This window comes from Aethina tumida, chromosome 2 (genome assembly GCF_024364675.1).
Source record: "Aethina tumida isolate Nest 87 chromosome 2, icAetTumi1.1, whole genome shotgun sequence".
Classification (NCBI taxonomy): Eukaryota; Metazoa; Arthropoda; class Insecta; order Coleoptera; family Nitidulidae; genus Aethina; species Aethina tumida.
In genome coordinates this window covers 16,956,308-16,980,191 of record NC_065436.1, presented here as the reverse complement: position 1 = coordinate 16,980,191, position 23,884 = coordinate 16,956,308, and the positions used below count along the sequence as shown (strand labels likewise).

General features: G+C 25.9%; 1 protein-coding gene across 1 annotated transcript; it reads right to left on the bottom strand.

The window, feature by feature from the left end:
• Window positions 1-818: 818 nt before the first annotated feature.
• Window positions 819-23,884, bottom strand: LOC109595873 (transient receptor potential cation channel subfamily A member 1). Its single transcript, XM_049963416.1, has 16 exons — window positions 23,746-23,884; window positions 15,388-15,544; window positions 14,884-14,974; window positions 14,614-14,809; window positions 13,723-14,370; window positions 11,118-11,296; window positions 9,976-10,255; window positions 3,916-4,085; window positions 3,615-3,759; window positions 3,444-3,554; window positions 3,163-3,366; window positions 2,631-3,059; window positions 1,790-2,068; window positions 1,581-1,737; window positions 1,060-1,187; window positions 819-973 (listed from the first exon to the last, which is right to left on the bottom strand). Exons 1-16 carry the CDS (start codon window positions 23,848-23,850, stop codon window positions 824-826), a joined length of 3,429 nt encoding a protein of 1,142 aa, XP_049819373.1. The 5' UTR covers window positions 23,851-23,884; the 3' UTR covers window positions 819-823.

Genomic DNA, 23,884 nt, shown 5'->3' with positions numbered 1-23,884 from the left:
TTTCGCTAGCACGAGTGACTAACATCTTCAGACATCTGAATCTATAAACACAAATAAATGTTGGTATGTTCTTAAGTATAATCAAGTCAGCTAAAAAATAAAAAAAAATCGTCAAGTTATTAAAACGCAAGGTTCTACTAAGTAATAAACATCTAATTTGAATTTTATAATTTTTTATTAAAAAAAGTATCGTTTACATACATTTGACAATATTAAATTTAATTTATATTTAACACAATTAAAGCAACTTATCTCTATAAATAATAATAAATTGTTGGTTTATGTGAAATATTATGAATGTGTTAATGAGATTGTTATAAAAATAACAATACGTTTATTATTTTTATTTGTTCTAACAAATCATATAAATTTATATATGTACGAAAACAGGGTCATATTAAAATGCGTATTAAAATTATGTGTAAATAAGATAAATAATAAGGTAAACGGTATTATAAATGCTATCACAATATAAAAACACCATAAAGATATCAATAATCCAAACATCTGTCTTGGTGGGTGTAAACTAAGTTATACTTAATTAAGTAGGGTGTATTATGCTCTTTACATGAGGATCACCCCTAATAAATCAATTTTTAATTTTAAATCATTTTTCTAGCTGCTGTAAAATTTTATCTAACAATACTACTTATTTAATCTTAATAAATATAGATATAGAAAATATTTTTATATACTATGGTTCAAATTACATTAAAAAAGTGATACAAATAAAAAATTATTTAATAAATACTATAAAATTTACTTCGAAGGTGACCCATAAAACTTCGGTGAGTTTTGCAATATAATATTATCATTAAATAATCTAATTTCCGCCTTTGCTGAAACTTAAAACGGAACTTATCTTCTTCCTTATTTTTGGAGATCTCCATTTGCTACTTTTTCCAAGAGAATTCAGTTTGTTTGGAGATATTCCTTCGTCCACGTCATCAGCTTCTGTTTTTATTTCCATTTTCTATTGTTAATAGTGTAAAAAATATATAAATTAAACGTTGTTAAATGTATTTATTGTATTATTCTTTAGTTTAATAATAAATGTACCTGGACAATCAGTCGTAAAAATTGATGTTGGGTTTCCAAGGTGGCCGAAATGTCGCGTAGTTTCTTCTTTGTCTTTTCCAATTCTTCAACTAAGTAGTCTTCCCCACTGTCCATTAGCATGTCCAAACCTATTAAATGTCATATTTAGTAAGTACCGAAAGTGGTTTTCTTTACACAAGAAATGTGTCGAATAACAAATAAAACATTGGTTATTATAAGGTAACATTGCATTCATAATAATTTTAGAAATTCGTTGAAAATACAATATTATATATTACTTAAAAAGCTACTTTGACATTAATTCATCAGTTTCCGATAAAGCTGTACAGACAGGTATACGGACATTTAAATTTTACCCTGAATTTTGGTGTTGAAACAAGACATCACTTTCTTTTGGCAGGTCGTTCCTGTAAAACAAATCATGCTTCATGCTGCTTCCTAACTAAATACTGCACTTTCTTTCCCGATGTCCACAACAAGCAAATCTACTAATAATAACAACCTTTAAAAATCAGACATACCTTCATCGGAAAACGGATTACCAAACCATTTTCTTAAAATCGAGTCCAAAAACCCTAATTTGCACACGTCATTGGGATATTCAATTAATTCACATTTGTCTACTTTTTCCAAAAGCATCTGCGGTATTTTTCTTTCCAGTTCAGTGTGCAGCACAACCTGCACGAAATATGCATTTATTACAAATAGTATAAATTAATTTGCAACTTACTTGCATAGCTAATCTTTTTAATTGTGCATTTCTTCGCACAGATTCGATGTCTCCAACAGCCAAACCGATTAAGAGATTCATTAACAGGATCGGCATTAACACCATAAACAACCCCAGAATAAAGAACGCGGGCAAAGGAAATGGTAAAAAGGATCGTTCTTCATCTGAATGTAGGTAAAACGGTCTGACGTACGTTCCCAAAAAATCTATTTCACCAAGCATCATTGAGAAAGTTCTAATTAATGACATCGGAATTGATTTGAACGAAAGGTGGTCTCCCTGTAAAAAATAAGGAAATGTGTAGTGAAAGTATTTTAGCTTTGATTGCTTTTTATTAAATTATTTGTGAACTATATTCTTCACAAACTTCTAATGATTAAGTTAGATAAATCTCATTGTATGTGTGAATTAAACATTATCTAATTATCGTTGGATATCGTTTAATTGATTAATTGTGTTAATTGATATCACTTTATGAGAATCACATCGTTGGAGTACATTCATTAGAGATTAGAAGCGATTATAACAATAAAATATTTACATTTTTATCAATACTTCCATACACCTTGATGATGCAATAACCAATTTTATGTTATTCCGATGAAATACACTTATAAAATAATGATAAACATGGTATGAAAATATTGATTGATCACAATTCAAGCTAAATACAGGCGCATACACTGCATATTATTGCAATTTTTTTTAATACGAATTATTAATTTAGCAATAGAATTTTTACCTGATTTGGCTTGATGTAATTAACCTGCAATGTTTGTTACGGAAATTAATTTTAATGCAAAAAAGCTGTCAAGATTAAATGGATCCTTTATATACTTACTCTAGAAAGCAGGATGTAAAACGCTAATCCAAACGCAATGATTAATATCGAAAACACCATAAGTACTTTGATCAATGTCTGTAATATTTCCAAGAACATTACGACGTAAATTCCAACTTGATCGAACCTTTGTAGAAGCAGGAGTAAATTAAACCAGCTTAAAAATACTGTTAATGATGCGCAAGAAAATTGTATGTCATACATTTGGTCTCCAAATATTGGAACCACCATAACGATTGCAGAAGAATATAAAATCCACGTAACCAGGTTTATAGGATCCATGAAGTACATGTATTTCTGTTGATATAGCTGTATTAATTCCCTTATAGTATTCAGGCCAATATATGTTATTATAGCCATTGCACTCATGTACATTATTGGGGTTATTTTGACTTTGTAGATGTTTTCTTTGCTTAGTCTCAGATAATCCTAAAATATATTCGATGGTAAAAAAAGTCAGTGTCTTTAAAGTCATATTTAATGGAAATGACTTTGTCATCTCAGTTAGAGTCAGTTAGAGAGTTATACTTACAGCATGATTTAAGTTGGTAACATTTAAGGTTTCCTCATGCCACATTAGCTGCGACGAAAAACACGTAATAAAAGCCAAATAAATGCTATAAAATAGCACATTCGCAAGATGGAAATATTTTCCGTAAGAATTCCATTTCATTTGAAGATATTTCTGACTTAGTGGATGAGCCAACAATTCTACTCTGCCATGAAGCACCATAGACTAAAAACAGGAGAGTCGTTATAAACCATTATTTCATTTTTAATAAATCAATTTATTTTTTTAATTTAATTTATTACATTTAATGCAGGTAATGGCTTTCGTTTGGCCATTGACAGTGACTCCCCAGGTTTTCCGTCAATGTCGTCAAAAGTTTGAGGACATTGCAAACAACTGAAATTGTATTTAACCTGAAAAAGAAGTCAGTGCTTGAGGTAATGGTATGAAGACAATAATCTGAATGTACTTACGTAAAATAATTTTGAATCCTTCTTACATTTAGCTTTTGTTATACATTTGTCCTGAACTGCTTCAAAAACTCTGGGCATGGATGCAATCAGTGCACATGTTACACATGGGTATTTACTTGATTTCAGTGACATTATTTCTAAACCTCTGAAATAATAAAGACACCACAAGTTTAACCAACAGATAGTGTTTTGTATAAGTTTTTATAATTTTAAAAAATCTGAGTAAATAAAAAACAAAATACATTGATACGAAAAATATAATAATTTAATAATTAACCAGACAATCAAAATATAACCTCACCTTTCTTCGTGAGTTACCATAGCTAACGCAGACTCTGGAAACTTGTAATAAAAGGCATAATCTATAGGACTCATATCCATTTTGTTATACAACAGCTTACAGTTCATAGAGAGCAAAAGTGATATAACGCTTGGCCTATTTTCCATTGTGGCAGAGTGTAAAGCAGTGTTCTAAAAAACATTAGCAAAATTAATTCTAATTGAAAAATGCTTGAGACGTTGATAAGTAAGAATCAATCCTTTACAGGATTTTTAGTTCGTTACATAGGAAAGCTTTCTGAATACTTTAGACACGAACAAGCTTTAAATTTAAATTAGATTAGATATTTATTTTATATTTAAAACCATTCACAACATTAATTTATAATTATTCATACCTGAATAACGTAGATATTATATTCAATATAGCTTTTCTTTATTTATTACCTTTCTAATAAAAAATTGTGATTACCAAACAATTTATTTAATTTATTGTAGTGAATAAATAAGGAAACTTAAAAATATATATTATATTTTGTATGTTATAATAATGTTTAAACAATTAATTATCCTAAAGCGATAAGTGAGATTTGTTCATAAAAATAAAATATTTTGATGGAAAAAATGTATTTCAGCTGAGAATATTAATTTCACGCATGTAATTACATAATCCCCAGCGATGACCAATAAACAAGTCAGTCTGTTATCGATCCGCGTATTGATCGGTTGGGTGGATGTGCACCCTCCAATTAATTCGGTGGTGCGGTTCAGTTATTAGTGCCCTCTTCGGGTTAGTGTTCATTAGTGCTTAGTGTTTAGTATCCCAATGTATCATCAGGGATGTCAAAGGTAGGATCATTTTGTTATAAACAAATTGATTACGAAGTTTTTAAATTTATATAATTTTAAAATTAATATAGATATTTTTTAATAAATGTTTATCATTAAAATTAATTTATTCCTGTTCTCAAATATCTATTCTGAAGGAGTTACATAATGATGTTTAATTATAATTTAATTATAAATTAAATATTACAATATATTTTTAATATCAGTTTTCAGTTTAGTCAAATCGATATTCCGTAATTTATTTGAAAATAAATTTTTGTAAAAATTTGTTTAATTTTTTATATTGCTAGATAGCCATGGAATTTTTATTTGTTTTTAAACTGAAAAACAATGATAAATTATAAATGATAGTTTTATAAGTGAGATTTAAAATATTGAAATAATTTAAATTAATTTTCATGTAGTGCTAAATAATTCAAATTGATTGTGTAACCGATGTTGAGGAACGAAACATGACTAAGCGGTAAAAAACAGGACTGTGATTGAAAACGTTTTATTAAAAAAAAACATAAAGAACACAATTTACAATTACTTATAGTTTGAATTAAATAATTTTAAATTAAATTTTTTAAATTTAATTTTCATTTATCAGTTATATAATTTATATTTAATAATATATACATTAATTAAATCAAATCAATATAAAATTTCTGTTTAATATGTACAATATTTTATTATTAATTAATGTAGCTTTTTAATCAAATAACTCTTTATTTTACTGCTTTATGAATGAGACGTTGTTACTAATAATCAATCCTTTATCGAATTTTTAGTTCGTTACATAGGAAAGCTTTCTTTATACTTTAGACACGAACAAGCTTTAAATTTAAATTAGATATATTTATTTTTTATTTAAAACCATTCTAATATTAATTTATAATTACAGTTATGAATAAAGTAGATATTATATTCAGTATAGCTTTCGTTTATTTATTTTTAATAAAAAAAGTCTGATTACCAAACAATTTATTTAGTTTATTGTAATGAATAAATGAGAAAAATTAACAATTTCAAACCATATACTATATGATTGTATTTTTATTTAGTTATCATAATAATGTTTAAACAATTAATTATTATAAAGCGATAGGTGAGATTTGTACATAAAAATAGAATATTTTTATGGAAAATTGCATTTCGGCTGAGAATATTCATTTCACGCATGTAATTACATAATCCCCAGCGATGACCAATAAACAAGTCAGTCTGTTATCGATCCGCGTATCGATCGGGTGGGTGGTTGTGTTCGCTCGCACCCTCCAATTAATTCGGTGGTGCGGTTCGGTTATTAGTGCCCTCGTGGGGTTAGTGCTGTGTTTAGTATCCCAATGTATATATTAGATATATCAGGGATGTCACAGGTAGGATCATTTTGTTATAAACAAATTGTTTACGAAATTTTTAAATTTATTTAATTTTGAAATTAATATGGATATTGTTTAATAAATGTTTATCATTAAAATTAATTTATTCTTATTTTCAAATATCTATTCTGAAGGAGTTACATAATGATGTTTAATTATAATTTAATTATAGATTAAATTTTACATTACATTTTTCAGTTTTCAGTTTAGTCAAATCGATATTCTGTAATTTATTTTAAAATATAAAATAAATTTTCCTTGTAAACTTTTTCATTTTTGTAAAAATTTTTGTAATATTTGATATTAACCACTACTTTTTAAAGACATAAATTTGATTATTTTTTATTACTAGACAGTCGTGGAATTTATAATTTTTTTAAAACTAAACAATGATAAATTATAAATAATTGTTTTATAAGTAAGATTTAAAATATTGAAACAATTTAAATTAATTTTAGATGAAAGAATTTAATGTAGTGCTAAATAATTCAAATTGATTGTGTAACCGATGTTGAGGAAAGAAACATGACTAAGCAGTAAAAAACATCGAGCTCTGGGACTGTGACTGAAAACGTTTTATTAAAAAAACATAAGGAATACAACCATTTTAGTTTACAATTGCCACTTTAGGGAATAGCTCTTAATTTTATAGATGTTTACAATTGTTTGAAGTTTTAATCAAATAATTTTAAATCATAATATTTTAATTTCAATTTCATTTACCAGTAACATAAAAAGGTTTTATTTATATTTAATATATTAATTAAATCAAAATAGTATAAAATTTCTGTTTAATATTTAAATATTTTATTGTTAATTAAATTTAGGTTTTTAAACAAGTAACTGCCTGCTTTATGGAGTTTTTTTTATTGTTACAGGACGTCTCTGATATGAATAAACAATCGACTCTCAATGTTCTAACTAATGAAAGAACAATTTTTTATAATTATAATAAAAATTATTCGTTCTAATGTTTTACTTAGATTAGTAGAGCAAAGACCAATTAATAATAATAACAAGTTAATACATGGTTAATTATAAACATAAGTCAACTAATTTAGTATACTTTACTTGGATAAGTAGAGTCATGAGAGAAGCAAATATAAAAGAAAATATTTCAGGAGAGATTTCGGTCATCAAAATTTGCGTTTTAAAATAATTTTTTCAAATGTTCTTTCCTTAGTTAAAACATTTAGACATTGTTTATCCTCTCGGTAACTGGATGATGAAGGAGGACGTCACGCACTGAACACATCTGGACCATGATGACCCAACCAATAATTGGAAAGACGATAAGGCAACAGGGAAAGGGCATAAAAGGTGACAAATAATAATTTTGCTTATCAATTAAACAATGATATTAATTGAAAGTCTTTATTCAATTCAGGTAGGTCCAGAACGAGACTAGTTAACCGGGCAACTAGCAACGCAAAGTAAGTTTTTGAACATGGTATTTTGGGTTGTTTTTTCACCGAATCAATAGGTCAAATTTTGATAACGTTAATCGCTCTAGAAAGAACAAATTACTATTTGTACTAGTTTATATCATTTTCGGTGTAACTGAATTGAATTTTCTAGTAAATACTTCAAATAAACGTATAAATTTTCAGGAATAATTTTATTTTTTGACTTTTATCTCATTCAATCAGACACTCTCTTTCAGCTTAAATAATTTCATTGTTCATTCATATAGATAATTATATATTCAATTTGTGATGTATTTTTAAAATGTTTGTTATTATTTTCTCTTTCAGCAATTATTTTTTGCCATATTGGTTAATAAAATTCCCTTTTGTTCGTCATCTTATTGACCAACAAATTCCCTTTTGTTCGTCATCTTATTGACCAACAAATTCTCTTTTGTTCGTCATCTTATTGACCAACAAATTCCCTTTTGTTCGTCATCTTATTGACCAACAAAATCTTTTTGTTCGTCATCTTATTGACCAACAAACTCTCTCTTTGTTCGTCACCTTAGTGACCAACAAATTATCTCTTTGTTCGTCATCTTATTGACCAACAAATTCCTTTTGTTAGTCATATTTGTGACCAACAAATTTTCTTTTAATTCCCAATATTATTGGCTAACAAATTTCATTTAAATTAATCCTGTGATTGGCCAATAAATTCCCTTTTTATTCCCAATATTATTAATTAACAATTTACCTTTTTATTTCTTACCGTAGTAACCAACAATAATGTCCATAAAAAGAGTTTATTAATTAATTTATGGCATATTTTTAATTATTAGTTGTTTATAAAAATGTATTTAACGTAGACCCCAAATATGTATTTAGATTGTAGTAAAATGTGATTTAGTATAGTGCTGCATTTACTCAATGTCTATTAGTACTTTTATATTCCAAAATAGTAAACTTACTTGAAAGCTTAATTTTTTCAAACATTACACACTAACTAATTTTCGTTGAAAATGCAGCGGCAAGCAACAATTTCACTTAGTTAGTGTTAACTAATTGGAATTGTTTTTTAAATTGTACCAGCTTGTCATAGGATTTTCAAAATAGTAGTTTTGCAAAACCACGATTTTGGATTTTGTCCTATCTGATGACGCACGAAATGCAGAAACAAGTAGAAATAGAAAATATATATTATCTGAAAAGAAATCTAAATTATTATTATTTCACAGCAATTTTTACGTTTATTTTGTGTGACGTACGTAGTCCTTCGATTCATTTTATTTATTTTCTCTTTTTTATGAAAGAACAAATTATAATTTGTACTACTTTAAATTATTTTCGATGTAATGGAATTGAATTCTAACAAATATTTCTAATAAATGTAAAAAAAATCAGGAATATTTATTTATTATATGTGAGTCTCATCTAATTCAATCTGACACACTCTTTCAGCTTAAATAAATAAAAAAAATTCATTTTCAATTTCAATAAATGTTTTAGATAATTTTCCAACCAATTTGTTATGTATTCTTTAAAATGTTTGTTATTATTTGCTCTTTCAGCAATTATCTTCTGGTTAACAAAATTCCCTTTTGTTTGTCATCTTATTGACCAACAAATTCTCTTTGTTCGTCATTTTAGTAACCAACAAATTATCTTTGTTCGTCATCTTATTGACTAACAAAGACTCTCTTTGTTCGTCATCTTAGTGACCAACAAATTATCTCTTTGTTCGTCATCTTATTGACTAACAAATTCTCTTTGTTCGTCATCTTATTGATCAACAAAGTCTCTCTTTGTTCGTCATCTTATTGACCAACAAAATATCTTTGTTGGTCATCTTATTGACCAACAAATTCTCTCTTTGTTCGTCATCTTATTGACCAACAAATTCTCTCTTTGTTCGTCATCTTAGTGACCAACAAATTATCTCTTTGTTCGTCATCTTATTGACCAACAAATTCTCTTTGTTCGTCATCTTATTGACTAACAAATTCTTTTTGTTCGTCATGTTATTGATCAACAAAGTCTCTCTTTGTTCGTCACCTTATTGACCAACAAAATCTCTTCGTTGGTCATCTTATTGACCAACAAATTCTCTCTTTGTTCGTCATCTTATTGACCAACAAATTCTCTCTTTATCCGTCATCTTAGTGACCAACAAATTTCTATTTTATTCCCAATGTTATAGGCTAACAAATTCCATTTATATTAATCCTACATAAACATACTTTTTTGGTTTTATCCTATTCAGCAATTTTTTCATTTATTTTGTTTGACCTACATACTCTTTTTTAAGAAATTATATAAAATATAATATTATTCACAGTATTTTGATGAACTAATACTATCATAACCAAATTTGTTGTTGTATACATTGATTAGACATTTTTTATCAATTAAAAAAAAGGAACGTAAGTTGTAATCAATAGATAATTTTCAATTACTTACCCCATCTTTGTCCGTTTGGTCCAGTAAATGAGAATGTATTGACAATAACAGTTCAATAGTTTGTGTGTAACCATTCATCGCGGCCAAATGTAGTGGGTTTCGTCCATTGTGGTCACGATGCAGCAATGCGCCCCTATTTAAAAGTAACTGCACCACTCTAGTATGTCCTTGTTGGGAGGCTATATGCAAAGGCGTGAGTCCTTCACCGTCACTTTCGTTTATTATAAACGTTCCCTTTTCAGAGTCGAGTAATTGTTTCACAGTGTTGTAGCGGCCGTATCTGGAAGAAAATAATTTAAGATTTAAATTTGTATTTGATTGTTTTGGGTGTGGCTAAACCGGTGCAATATAAATGTATTATTAAAATAAACGAGATTTGCACTTGGTCTCCAACAACAATTGTTTTAAAATAGTTTTTATATAAAAAAAACTAAATTTTGAAATACTTTCTCCATTTTATTCATGTTTAGAACAAAAACGAATTTATCATCACTACATCATTGATATATATATATATTTTTTTTTTTTTTGAAAAAATTAACTATCCCAAAGGCAAAACCTTTGAAAATAGCTATATAATATTTGTAAGATTTCAATGAAGTTGATGTCTGGTTAATTTGAAGCTTATTAAAAATTTTTAGACAATTGATATCATATTTTGACGATGTTGTGCCAAAGTTAATCCCACATAACTTGAAAACTTAAACAGGAACCTCTCTTTTTTATTGGAGATCCAAATTTTGAGGCTAGATATTGGTGGATTTTGTAATAAACAATTTTTCTAGTATACTAAAACCTGTATAATTATTATATCTTATTATGTATAATTATATTATACATTAAATATTTTTGTTTCAATAATAGAAGGATTAATATTTGTAATGAATTAACGGTTAATTAGCAAAATAGTGTCTGGCAATCAATTCCCGCACATCTGTTTGACTTTGTAATATCGAACTGAGACGAAACCACCTAAGATTTAGTTAATTATCCTCGTGTTCCAATTAATTAGTGTTATAAAGTTTAGTTTATGTATTACATTTATTTCAAGCGAGAATATTACAAATATTTATGTATATTTTGACACAACAAATAGTAATTTAATGTAATAAATTTTGAAATGGTATTAAAAATTAGATTACCTAGCAGCAAAGTGGAGCGGACTCTCATTGTTATTATTCTTGAGATTTATGCAAGCCCCCAGACGAATTAAGTTTTCAATACTTCTGATGTGACCTTCTCTGCTAGCATAATGTAACGGTGAACATCCAGTTATGTCTTTTTCGTTCAATAATTGTAGAAGATTTTCCCTCGATTGTGCCTATATAAAGGGAAACTATTAATTAGTATATGTCATCATTATATAAACTCATGTTCAAAAGTTTGGAGTATTAAACTTTTTAATGAATTAAAATGGGTCTACACAAAAAATAAAGTGTCGAAATTTTCTGGATGTAAACTTTAACTCCAACTGAAAGGGGCAGAGCAATTGGAATGTGGAATTTTTTTATAAAAAAACTTAAATAAAAAATTCTAAAAGACTAAATAACAAATAATCAATGTAATGTAAGTTTTATATACAGTAAAAGCTCCTTATTCGCGTTTCCTAAACTCGCGTTTTCACTATTCGCGGATTAAAAAAATGCGAATCAATTTATGTATTCGCGACTAAAGATTTCTTCATTCGCGGATCTAAATCTAAACATCGGTACAATATCCTTTGTAAACGCGCCGTCAAATGGACTAATAAAAAGTAAAACACACCTTATTAAAACTGTGCCAAAGGTATGTTTTTAAATAATATCGATCATATTTTTTATAGTATTTTAAAGGTTACTTTACTGATTAATTAACGAAAAAAAATAAATAGTACCTGTTAAAAATGGATCTAACAATGGATAAAATAAATTACTTTTAATATAATCAATTTATTAATTATTTATTTATTAATGGATTGGTTGCGCATTCGCCATTTTTAACAACAGTTGTAAAAATGGTGGATGCGAAACAAAAAACTTAATTAAAATATTCAAATGAATTATGATAATATATTTGAAGACATAATGAATTGCCTTTTGGATGTAATTGTAATTATACAATTTGTTTGTGCATTCACGATATTTAAACATTTATTAAATATCAAAATCATATTTTTTATAGTATTTTAAAGGTTACTTTACTGATTAATTAAAAAAAAAATTAAATAGTATCTGTTAAAAATAGATCTAACAATGGATAAAATAAATTACTTTTAATATAATCAATTTATTAATTATTTATTTATTAATGGATTGGTTGCGCATTCGCCATTTTTAACAACAGTTGTAAAAATGGTGAATGCGAAATAAAAAACTTAATTAAAATATTCAAATAAATTAGGATAAGATATTTGAAAACATAAAATGAATTGCCTTTTGGATGTAGTTGTAATTATACAATTTGTTTGCCCATTCACGATATTTAAACATTTATTAAACATCAAAATCATATTTTTTATAGTATTTAAAGGTTACTTTACTGATTAATTAATAAAATTTAAATAGTACCTGTTAAAAATGGAACTAATAGTGGATAAAATAAATTACTTTTAATATAATCAATTTATTAATTATTTATTTATTAATGGATTGGTTGCGCATTCGCCATTTTTAACAACAGTTGTAAAAATGGTGAATGCGAAACAAAAAACTTAATTAAAATATTCAAATGAATTAGGATAAGATATTTGAAAACATAAAATGAATTGCCTTTTGGATATGGTTGTAATTATACAATTTGTTTGCGCATTCACGATATTTAAACATTTATTAAACATCAAAATCATATTTTTTATAGTATTTTAAAGGTTACTTTACTGATTAATTAAAAAAATTTAAATAGTACCTGTTAAAAATGGAACTAACAGTGGATAAAATAAATTACTTTTAATATAATCAACTTATTCTTAGAATTTGTTTAATAGTAATTAATTATTGGATTGGTTGCGCATTCGCCATTTTTAACAACAGTTGTAAAAATGGTGGATGCGGCGCAAAAAAAATATTCAAATGAATTAGGATAAGATACAGTAAGCCTGAAGATAATTATTAATCAATATGGTTAAAAACTTCAGTTAAATTGATTTTTTTATATATTTGTTCTTTATTTTGTCACCTAGGAACGTATCCCCTATAATCCCATATAAATTACCATTTCATATACACGGTTTCTGTATTCGCGGCATATTTACGGAACATATAACCCGCGAATAAAGAGCTTTTACTGTACTTTTTTCTTCTAACTTTTGAACAAGAATTTATTAATTGTAATAAGGCTGGGATAAGTTAAAAGCTTAGCAATAATTTTAAAGGTTTCTACATATCTAATATATATCTATATCTATAACTAATATCAATGTATATTAAACTAGAAAGAGTGCTTTAGAACTTTCTCAAACTAGGTGTGGCTACATGATAGGGTGCATTTATGCATTTACATCTTACCACTCGGAGTATTTTCATTTGAACCTTTCATTCTTCGTTCCTAATTATTTACTACAATAAATTATAGATATAACTTGAATTTTTGACTTAGTCACTTGTTTAACATGTATCGATGCAGATACAAACCAAGTAATTTTATATGGAGTTATTAAAACCCTTGTGAGAATTTATCAAAAGCAAAATAAACGAATACTTGATTAACGTTACAAACTTACTAGAATAAAATAAGCTGAAAGTGAAAAAGCATGTGCACACCTACAATTACCTTCCTTACTTCTTCAGCAAATTGCTCCAACCTTCCACCGTTCATTACGACTAAATGAAGCACATTTCGTCTGTTAACGTCTTTGATATTGATATCAGCCCCGAGTCTTATTAAAGCATGTACAGTGCGCCATCCACCTCGCAGAGCAGCCAACAACAAAGGGGATCGTTTCTCTTTATCCATGCAATTAATGTCGGCACCTTCCGATATTAAAAACTCGACAATATCGGGATGGTCGAACATCGCGGCGCAGTGTAACGGCGTCATCTTTTGGACGTCGCAGGACGCCAAACAGGCCAATTTCTCGTCCGGTTGCATTTTGAACATGAGCTTGACGATTTCGGTGGCCCCTTGCGCACATGCCAAATGCACCGGGGTTGATAAATCGTGTTGTTGCGTGGAGATTTTGGCCCCGGAACGGAGGCACAGCTCGACGGCTTTTATGTCGCCGCCGTGGACGGCCGAATGTAGGGGTACGTTCCCTTCCGAATCGTAGAACGAGATCATTTCTTCGCGGGAACAGCCCCGAGATTCGCCCCACTGCAGGAACACTTCTAGAGTTTTTGACGAGGCGTTTTTGGCGGCTTCGTGGACCGGGTAGTATCCGTTATTGCACGGTTTCTTCGGCGACGCTCCAAATTCTGATATCTAATAATCATTGTATATAAAAAAATTTAATATATCTAGCATGTTGAATTATTGTGAAATATAACTAAATCTGTGTAAACGTAGGTGTAAATCTAATCAAATATAGGAAAGAAAATTCTTGAATTGTAACATATGGAACATTTTCATTCGTAGACATAAATCAAGATAAATATTACCAGAGTTTATATAAAATTTTCACTTTGTTCCAATTTACTATATAAATGATAACACTAAAATATTTACCAGTATTTTAGCACAATCCTCGTGGTCATAAATAGCAGCAATATGTAAGGCGGTTCTTCCATGTTCGCCACCGAGTTGTATTTCAATTTTCTCTTTATGCCTACCCATTACTTCTAAAACTGATACCTTATCTAATTCAGTTGCTAAATGTATAGGAGCCTGTTTCTTTTCATTTAATATATCAGTACGAACATCCCTACAATTAGTTTATTTGTAAACTAACGTTGAAAACTAACATTAATTTAACTTCAACTAGAATTGAGTGCTTACATTTGCAGCAGATAGTCCACGACGTCTAAAGCGGAGTGTTCTACAGCAATATGAAGAGGCGTGTTTCCAGCATTATCTTGATCATTAAGATCTGGAAATATAATTAAAATTAAATATAATTAAAAACATTTTATGAGTGCATTTAAAAAAATGTAAATGGTTTCTGTAAAGATTTATAAAGTTTACTGTATCTAAAGAAGAACTGATAACATTTAACTCAAACATGCAACTTTGGAAGTTCACAGTCTTGAGAATTTACATTAAAGTCATTATTACTATGGCAGTGCAAACTATAAGTTAAATTAGGCTTAAAATGAACACAAAGTAATTGAATATTTCGGATTACGAGCACGTTTTCATCCACCACTATCCATCCATAAAATTTGAACTTAAAACTAAGTTCTGACATTCAAGTCTTTCTCATAATATAATTTAAAATAAACCAAATTATTGTTACTTCGTGAAATATAATAAAATGTAGTTAATCTAAAAATTAATGTTTACCTCCTCCATGAGCTAATATAAATTGTAAGATATTAACTCTGTTCCTGGCAGCTGCTTGATGAGCTGCAGTCCTTCCTCTTGGGTCTTTGATGGTAAGTCGTGTAGTGTCCGCGAAATATAAACGTTGAAATATTTCTAAATTGCCACTTTCAGCTGCCTGTAATTAAACTTTATCTTAGTAGAAGTAACAGGGAATTAGTTATAATATATTAATTTTTATAGGCAGATTATAATGATACACAATTATAATTATAGGAGATAGATATTTATAAAATATAATTATTGTAGTATTTTATTTTTTAGAAATTATAAAATACAATACATAAATGTTATTATAAAAGAAAATCACACATATAGGTGAGAGATTGTTGAATTGTCGAATACGAATAGAAGAACTCTTTAACTTATTGGAGAAGTAGTAATAACCAGTTCCAGTTTCATCTTCAAATTTTAAAATACATTTGTAAATCATTCGTTGAGCTTAACGATAACGTTGGAAACTTATTGATCACGTTTAACATTTATTAAGTGTGGACAAAGAAACAACATCCCAATACTTCCATATTTATTATATTTTTATATCATTCCTTAAATAAAACAAAGGCGTAATTTAACGTGATTTTCACGTCCTTTTATGTGAACTTATTTACCTCCATAATTTGTTCCGGAGAGGGTCTTCTTTGATTGAATCCTTGAAACCGTAGCACTTTCTTCCACTGTTTCACATTTATGGAGCCGTTAACGGCCATAGTTATTTCTGGTAAGTAACCCAGCTTCACGACAATTTTATAACACTTCAAAAAACATATGTTTCATATTAAATACTCGTAACTACTATAGCATCGCAATATTTGTAATTTTTTATGTAAATGTGGATATTCATTTATTATTAATTATTATATACCTCTAAAAATAACAATAGCATGCATCGATGAAAAAATATTAAAAATAATAAATCTGTAAAATATATTTTAAAACAATTTTTGAAAATAATAATAAAAATAATAATAATAATTTTTATATAATAATAATTTATTTAAATATCATCTAGTGTTGGATGAATAATATGAGTAATAATAATAATAAGAGCAATAATAATAATAAATAAGTTTTAAAAGAAAATTTAAAAAAATCGAAAGTATGATCCAAAACCATAATTTTGTTACAAATGTTTATAAATTAAATAATTTTTTATTATTAATTTAAGTTCCAATTTTTTTGTTCAAAAAATTTTCCAAATTTTCTTTTACTAACTTCATTATTGTAAATCTAGATATTCATTTATTACTATCAGATTTATACCCCAAAAAATGATAAATACATTTATAACAAGAACGCATTAATTTAATAATAATAAAATAATAATTTTAATTATTGATAAAAAACGAATATTTATTCAATTCATTATGTAATTTAATATAAATCTAGATATTCATTTATTACTAACTGTTTTATACCTCAAAAAATGATAATTACTTTTATAACAAGAATGTATAAATTTAATAATAATATAAAAATAATATAATAATAGTATAATAATTTTAATTATTGACAAAAAATGAATATTTATTCAATTAATTATATAATTTAGTACAAATCTAGATATTTATTTATTACTAACTACTAATAAATAAATGTAATAATAATAATATTAATAATATAATAATATAATAATTTTAATCATTGATAAAAAATGAATATTTATTCAATTAATTATGTGATTTAATATAAATCTAGCCATTCATTTGTTACTAACCGTTTTATACCTCAAAAAATGATAATTACCTTTATATCAAGAATACTCTAATGTAATAATAACAATAATATATTTTAATCATTGATAAAACATGAATATTTATTCATTTAATTATGCAATCTAATATAAATCTAGATATTTATTTATTACTAACATTTTTATAGCTCAAAAAATGATAATTACCTTTATAACAAGAATACATTAATGTATTAATAATAATAATATAATTTTAATCATTGATAACTGTTTTATACTTTAAAAAATGATAATTATTTTTAAAACAAGAATGCATTAATCGAATAATGATAATGATATAATAATTTGATAATTACTGATAAAAAATGAATATTTATTCAATTAATTGTATAATTTAATACAAATCTAGATATTCATTTATTATTAACTGTTTTATACCTTAAAATATGATAATTACATTTATAATAATAATGCATTAATGTGATAATAATATAATTTTTGGAAATAAAAAAAAAATAATTTTGTTTTCAATAACAATACATTGATGAAATAATAATAATAATTGCACTTCATTAATTATATCATTGGTGACATGTTCTTATTAATTAATAATACATTGAAATCACTGACAAAGAACGAGTATTTATTCAATTATTAAATTGAAATTAACAATTCATTATCAGTCAATTAATTGTAAGATAAGTAACGGATATACTCAGAATAAGGATTTGCACTCAATTATTATAAAATCACTTAAATTAACTAATTAATATTTTTGATTATAGACTCGATAATATATTAAATAATTAATCTAAAATTATACATAGATAAAAATTAAATGAAAAAATTTGATTAAATTAAAAGACAAACACGCATAAAATTATGTCGCGTCTCAAATCGATCGTTGCTTTATATATTTATATTAGTCAAATAATAATCTTCCGAACGTGTTCGGAAACTGATGAAGAGTAGTCGTAATATTGTTAGTTCTAAATTTTTAATATTATCAAGCAACGAAGACTCTCGTTGAATACACATTATTAATTAATAACGACACAAAATTGTACTGAGTTTCAAAATATATTTTTTAATAATAAACAAGCTAACTCAAATAACAACATAAAATTATTATCTTATGTCAATACGAAGTTTTAACTTCCATAAATTATTTTTTTAAAACCAGTTTTGAATGCTCCTGTCCTCAGTAAATAATACTTTATCGCAAATATGTACATAAGCATAATCAGCATTATTGGGCTCATCATGTGGTTATGTTTTTTGTTTGTACATTGGAAGTTTGTTTGAAAAAAACAAACTTTTCTCACAAATTTGTAAATATATTTAGGATAAACTGGAAGAAACATTAATTTTATTTCCTTTACATATATAGTTTTTTAATTTTAAATATTGAATAATTTAGTCCTATAGATATACACAATTTATTATAATTTAAATAAATTACATTATGTTGTAAAGGAATAAGTGTTTTATTGTACATTATAATTTGAATCATTGTTGAGACATTAAACTCGATTTCATACAAAATTATTATTATAAAATATTCTACGTTTTATATTCGATTTTTGTTATTACTTAATATCGGGTACCACTCTTAGGGGTACCTTAGTGTATTAAAAACAATTATGCATCGAGTATACCTACTTGACTGTTGTACTTGAGTTCGTTTATAATCCAACTTATCTAATCTAATTTGACATTAAAAGTAAATTTTCAGATTCGCGTGTGTGTACAAAATATTTATCAGATTAATCAAATATTAAAATTATTAAATAAATAAGTCTTTTATTTGTGCCAAAATATTGACATAGGGAGTACTTAAATTTTATACGATATGTGTATACGTATATATCGAAAGTACACAAATATACTTTTATTCTAAAATAAATAAATAAAGTTTAATGAAATAATTTAAAAAAAAAACACCACGAAATATTAAAAAGGTTTAAATTAATATTGATACAGCATCCGGATTGATTTTAAAAACGTACAAAATTAATAAAATCTACTAAAAAAAATCACATATTTATGCATTTGTGCAAATTGATGTAATCCACTTATTAAATCCACTGAAACAAAATTTGAAAAGTAAACATATGTTCGGAATCAAGTTTTAATTGGATTATTCTGACATCTATTTAATATATACGATTATAAAAAAATATTGTATCCATAATTACTTTATTGAGTAGAAACCATATTAATGAAATGAAGAAGATTATATCAAAAATGTTAAAATATTCGTTGTGTATATTTTAATATTTTGCATTCATAATAAATACAAAATATATCTTTCTTATCTTTTTAAGACTTTCCCCGAACAAGTAACAACGGTGGTTGTACTAAATAAAATTAATTAAAATTTTTTAAAACTTATTGGGGAGCAACTATGTAAAGGGTGTCTCACCGAAAGAGTGTGTTTCTTAGTATCCAAAGTTCTATTTTTAAAACATTGATTGCCACATTTTGATATCCTTGATGGTTTCTGAAATAGCTATGGAAACTAATATTTAACTGGTTTCGAGAAAGTTTTATTACTTTTTTAACAAATGAAAACTTAAATTCCAATATAACAGTTTTTTTTTTAAATTTGACCAAGCTTTTCAAAAGCATATCATTTATAATATTTAAGGCCATTAACAAGATTCTTGGTAAATATGTAATACTGAATCAAAAAAGGCGTAATTAATATTATATTTATAAAATACAAATTATATATTTACACATATTCACACAAAAAATGTGACATTACTAATTTTCAAACTAAATATCAATGGTTAAAATATATTAATAATGTTTTTCAATTAGTAGTCAACTAAGAAAATTAATATTTTTTATGTTTCATAAACAGCATTAAAAATCTTTAAATTTATCAGAAATATCTTTATATATTAGACAAAGGTAATTTGAATCTTGACTTTTTTCGACATTTTAATAGAAAATCTAACTTTTCATTAGAAATTAAATGAAATTGTACATAATATCTTAATAATGACATATTTTTTTTAGCTTACAAAGTTTAAAAAAAGTTGTGCAGAAAGTTTTTCCCTGTAAATAACGAAGAAGAGTAAATCAAAATTGTTAAAATATTAATTGCATATTTTTTAACATTTTTTATTCTTAATAAATACAAAATATATTATTCTTATCCTGACTAAGGTTAAGACTTTCTCAGAACAAGTATCACGCTCCTTGTACTAAAAATAATGAAAATTCATTAAAAATGATTGGATGAGCAACTGTGTAGAGGGTGTCTCAAATTGGTTGTTACGAGTATCCAAACCAAAAGAGAGTGTGTGTCTTAGTATCCAAATTTCTTTTTTTAAAACATTGATTGTCATTTTGATATCCTTCACAGATTCTGAAATATCTATGGAAACTCTCATGTATCAGGTTTAATAATTTTTTTAACAAATGGAAACAATTTTCTACATGCACTTTACTTAATATAAATTACTTAAATTTCAAGATAATATAATATATACAAGTTTTTTCTCAAATTATAAATAATAACTTTTGACCAACCTTTTCAAAAATCTGTCATTTATAATATTTACACCTAAGATATATACCATTAACCAGATTTTTGATAAATATGTAATAATGACATCTATGATATTATATTTATAAAATACAAATTATATATTTACACATATTCATACAAAAATGGTTAAGGTACATTAATAATGTTTTTAATATAATATTTTTTATGTTTCATAGAAAGTATCTCAAAATTTATCATAAATGTGTCTATATATTAGATAAATGTTTGAAATCTTATTTTTTTGGATATTTTAATAGAAAATTCAACTTCTCAATTGAAAAAAAAAATTGTACACATTATCTCGATAATGATATTTTTTTAGCTTATATTGTATACAAAAGCTGTGCAGAGAGTTTTTACTTGTAAATAAAAATGAATCCTATCTGTCGAAAATTAATTCTCATAGATATTTGACAGATGTCATAAAGCGATTTGTAGTAATAAAATAAAATAACATTTTAGAAAACACTTAAGATTATTTTCATGTGATCTGCAAATAGTCGTAACATCCAAGAACACTCTGTATACTGCACTAAAATAGTACAATATTAACAAAAATATGCAGCATATGAATTTATATTATCATTGATATAATATTTATAATTTAATAATGAGGTATTAAAGTATTACAATGTTTATTATCAACCATCGTCTTTGTATTGTACCACCTTTAATTGTACACTGTCACTAACAAATCAAATATATGTTAATAAACTGTTGTAAACCTTACTTGTTTCTGAATTATTTTTTCCCAATTCACAAACATTTTTCACGAAAAAGATGAATTTTTACGTAATATTTAAATAAATTTATAGTTTGTATGTTATTGTTGTTTTATTAACCAATATATTCTTTGTTTAGTCAATAATTGTGATGACAATATGCATTATTAAATAGTTTTCTTATCTTATCTTATTATTACTATATAATACTACATAAACAAAAAAAAATTAATATATATTTACTATTTCCAATTTCATTTTTCTATTTATAATGTAAAAATTATTTATGAATAACCTTTAAGTGTAGTATCATTTAAAACTTTTATCTTATCTTATTATTGGTACACAATAAACATTTAAGGAAACTAATATTTACTGTTTATTCTAAGTGTTTGTTTCATTGATCAGCATTATTTATCAGTTAGTTTTTGTTTCCAGTTCCATCCAAATATATATTTAACCTAACCGATTAATTTTCAAACATCTAATTTTTTAATCGACACTCATACGAAACTAAACAATTACAAAACTACGAATAACTAACATTTACGAATGAACTATTTATTAAAAATTTAAAACATGAATAAATATAAATAATAGTTTTATACCTGTTCACTAAAAAACAATGATTTTAATTATTTATATATTATTAACAATATCCACATTTGCACGTATCTATCACAAATCAAACGACATCTATTTTTGCAATAATAAAATAATCTTTACAATTTATTACAGTGTATTATTTACCAAGGAACACGCGACTTTTGACCCTGACGGTCATATGAGCGTCACTGGCGCCTTTTCACAAAATAAGGTCGTCTTGCAATTCATTACGCAGTACGCCGAATCTAACCAAACTTGCGATTGCTCCACCGCGTCTAAATTCGCAGAATCTCTTTTAAATCGTGAACGACACATGACTTCAATTATTAACTGGTATTCATTTTTTTTTCAGTTTATGAGTGGGACTAATTATTCAATTCAAAGGTTTACGCGTTTCCGCATACAAATATGTTAACGAGATCAATTTTTTATTACAATTATGTAATAAACTTCCTAAAAGATGAATTAAACAACTTAGATGTTATGTATGTGCAAAAATGATTTGATAATTAAAGAAGGTCCCCAAAAAATTAGATTAAAAATTGTTAATTTATAAATATTATTTAATTATTAATATATAATATAATATACAATTTAACAACAATAACAATTGTTATTTTTATTTATTATAATTTTTTCCTTATAAAATTTTAAAGGTTATTTGGTTAATATTAATATGAATTAAAATACTACATTTAATCACTTTACCTATCTTAATCTTATAAAATTTTATCTAAATTTAATTATTATAATGAATAAAAAACTGGTTTAAATTTGTATCATATAAATAGAAATCAATTAAGTGTAATTATAAAAGCAGTTATTTCTATCAAATTAATGTAATTGATTTTTGATTACGTAATTAAAATTTAATTAAAATTTTATAATAGAGTAACTCTAAAAATCATTTGTGAAATAATTAAAACATTCAATTAAGCACCATAGGAAATATTTATAGGAACACTTTAAATTAAGTAAATTAATAGGTATTTGGATAACTCGCTTTGATGTAATTAAATAATAGCCTCTTAATTATTAAATTTTGTAAATATTAATTTTACACATCTAACAAAAATGATTCTTACTGTCACATAGTATTAATTAATTTAATTATTTTTAAAAATATTTAATAATATTTAAAATGGTGGATGCGCCGGTTTTACTGCTGAATAGTGTTGCTACCAGTTTTGTAAGGGTTTCATTAATGCTAATAATTCATCTTGAAAATAATAATTATAAAAAATTAAAATATGGTTTAATTTTAATACAACTGTATAGACAATTAAACTACATAGGGATGAAAGAGACAATCAAATATTCTCTTTAATTATTTTACCTATTAATATTTTGTGTAAGCTACAGTTATAGTACGAATAAAAGTCTCTAAATTAATCTGCACTTTATAATAATTGTTATTATAATAATTTAACAATTTTGAATTTGAAAAATATAGTTAAACTGGGAGCATTTAATAGTATTGATCTATTTGAGCACACAAACAAGACTACAATAAAACTACAATATTCCATTTGATAAATAATAGAGAATGAGTAAGGTAATATTTGTCATATCAAATCTCAAAAGTTTTCTCCATTGTTACGAATCAACGACTCTAGAAATTTCCTATAAAAAGGCACTTGAATAATATAAATACTTAAGTTAAGTGTTGTCGATATAATTTAAGGATGCCTTTAAAGTAACGTAATAAACACAATATAATTAAAAAATACACTTACCCTAAGAATTCTGTAAGGACTTTCAGACATAAGACAAAGACCGGTCGGTCCGTGCGCCTTGTCAGTTCCTTTTTTTTCAATCATATTTTGTCCTTCACCTTCCATTGCTGCTTCACTCTTAAAAGGTCGTAAACCTCGC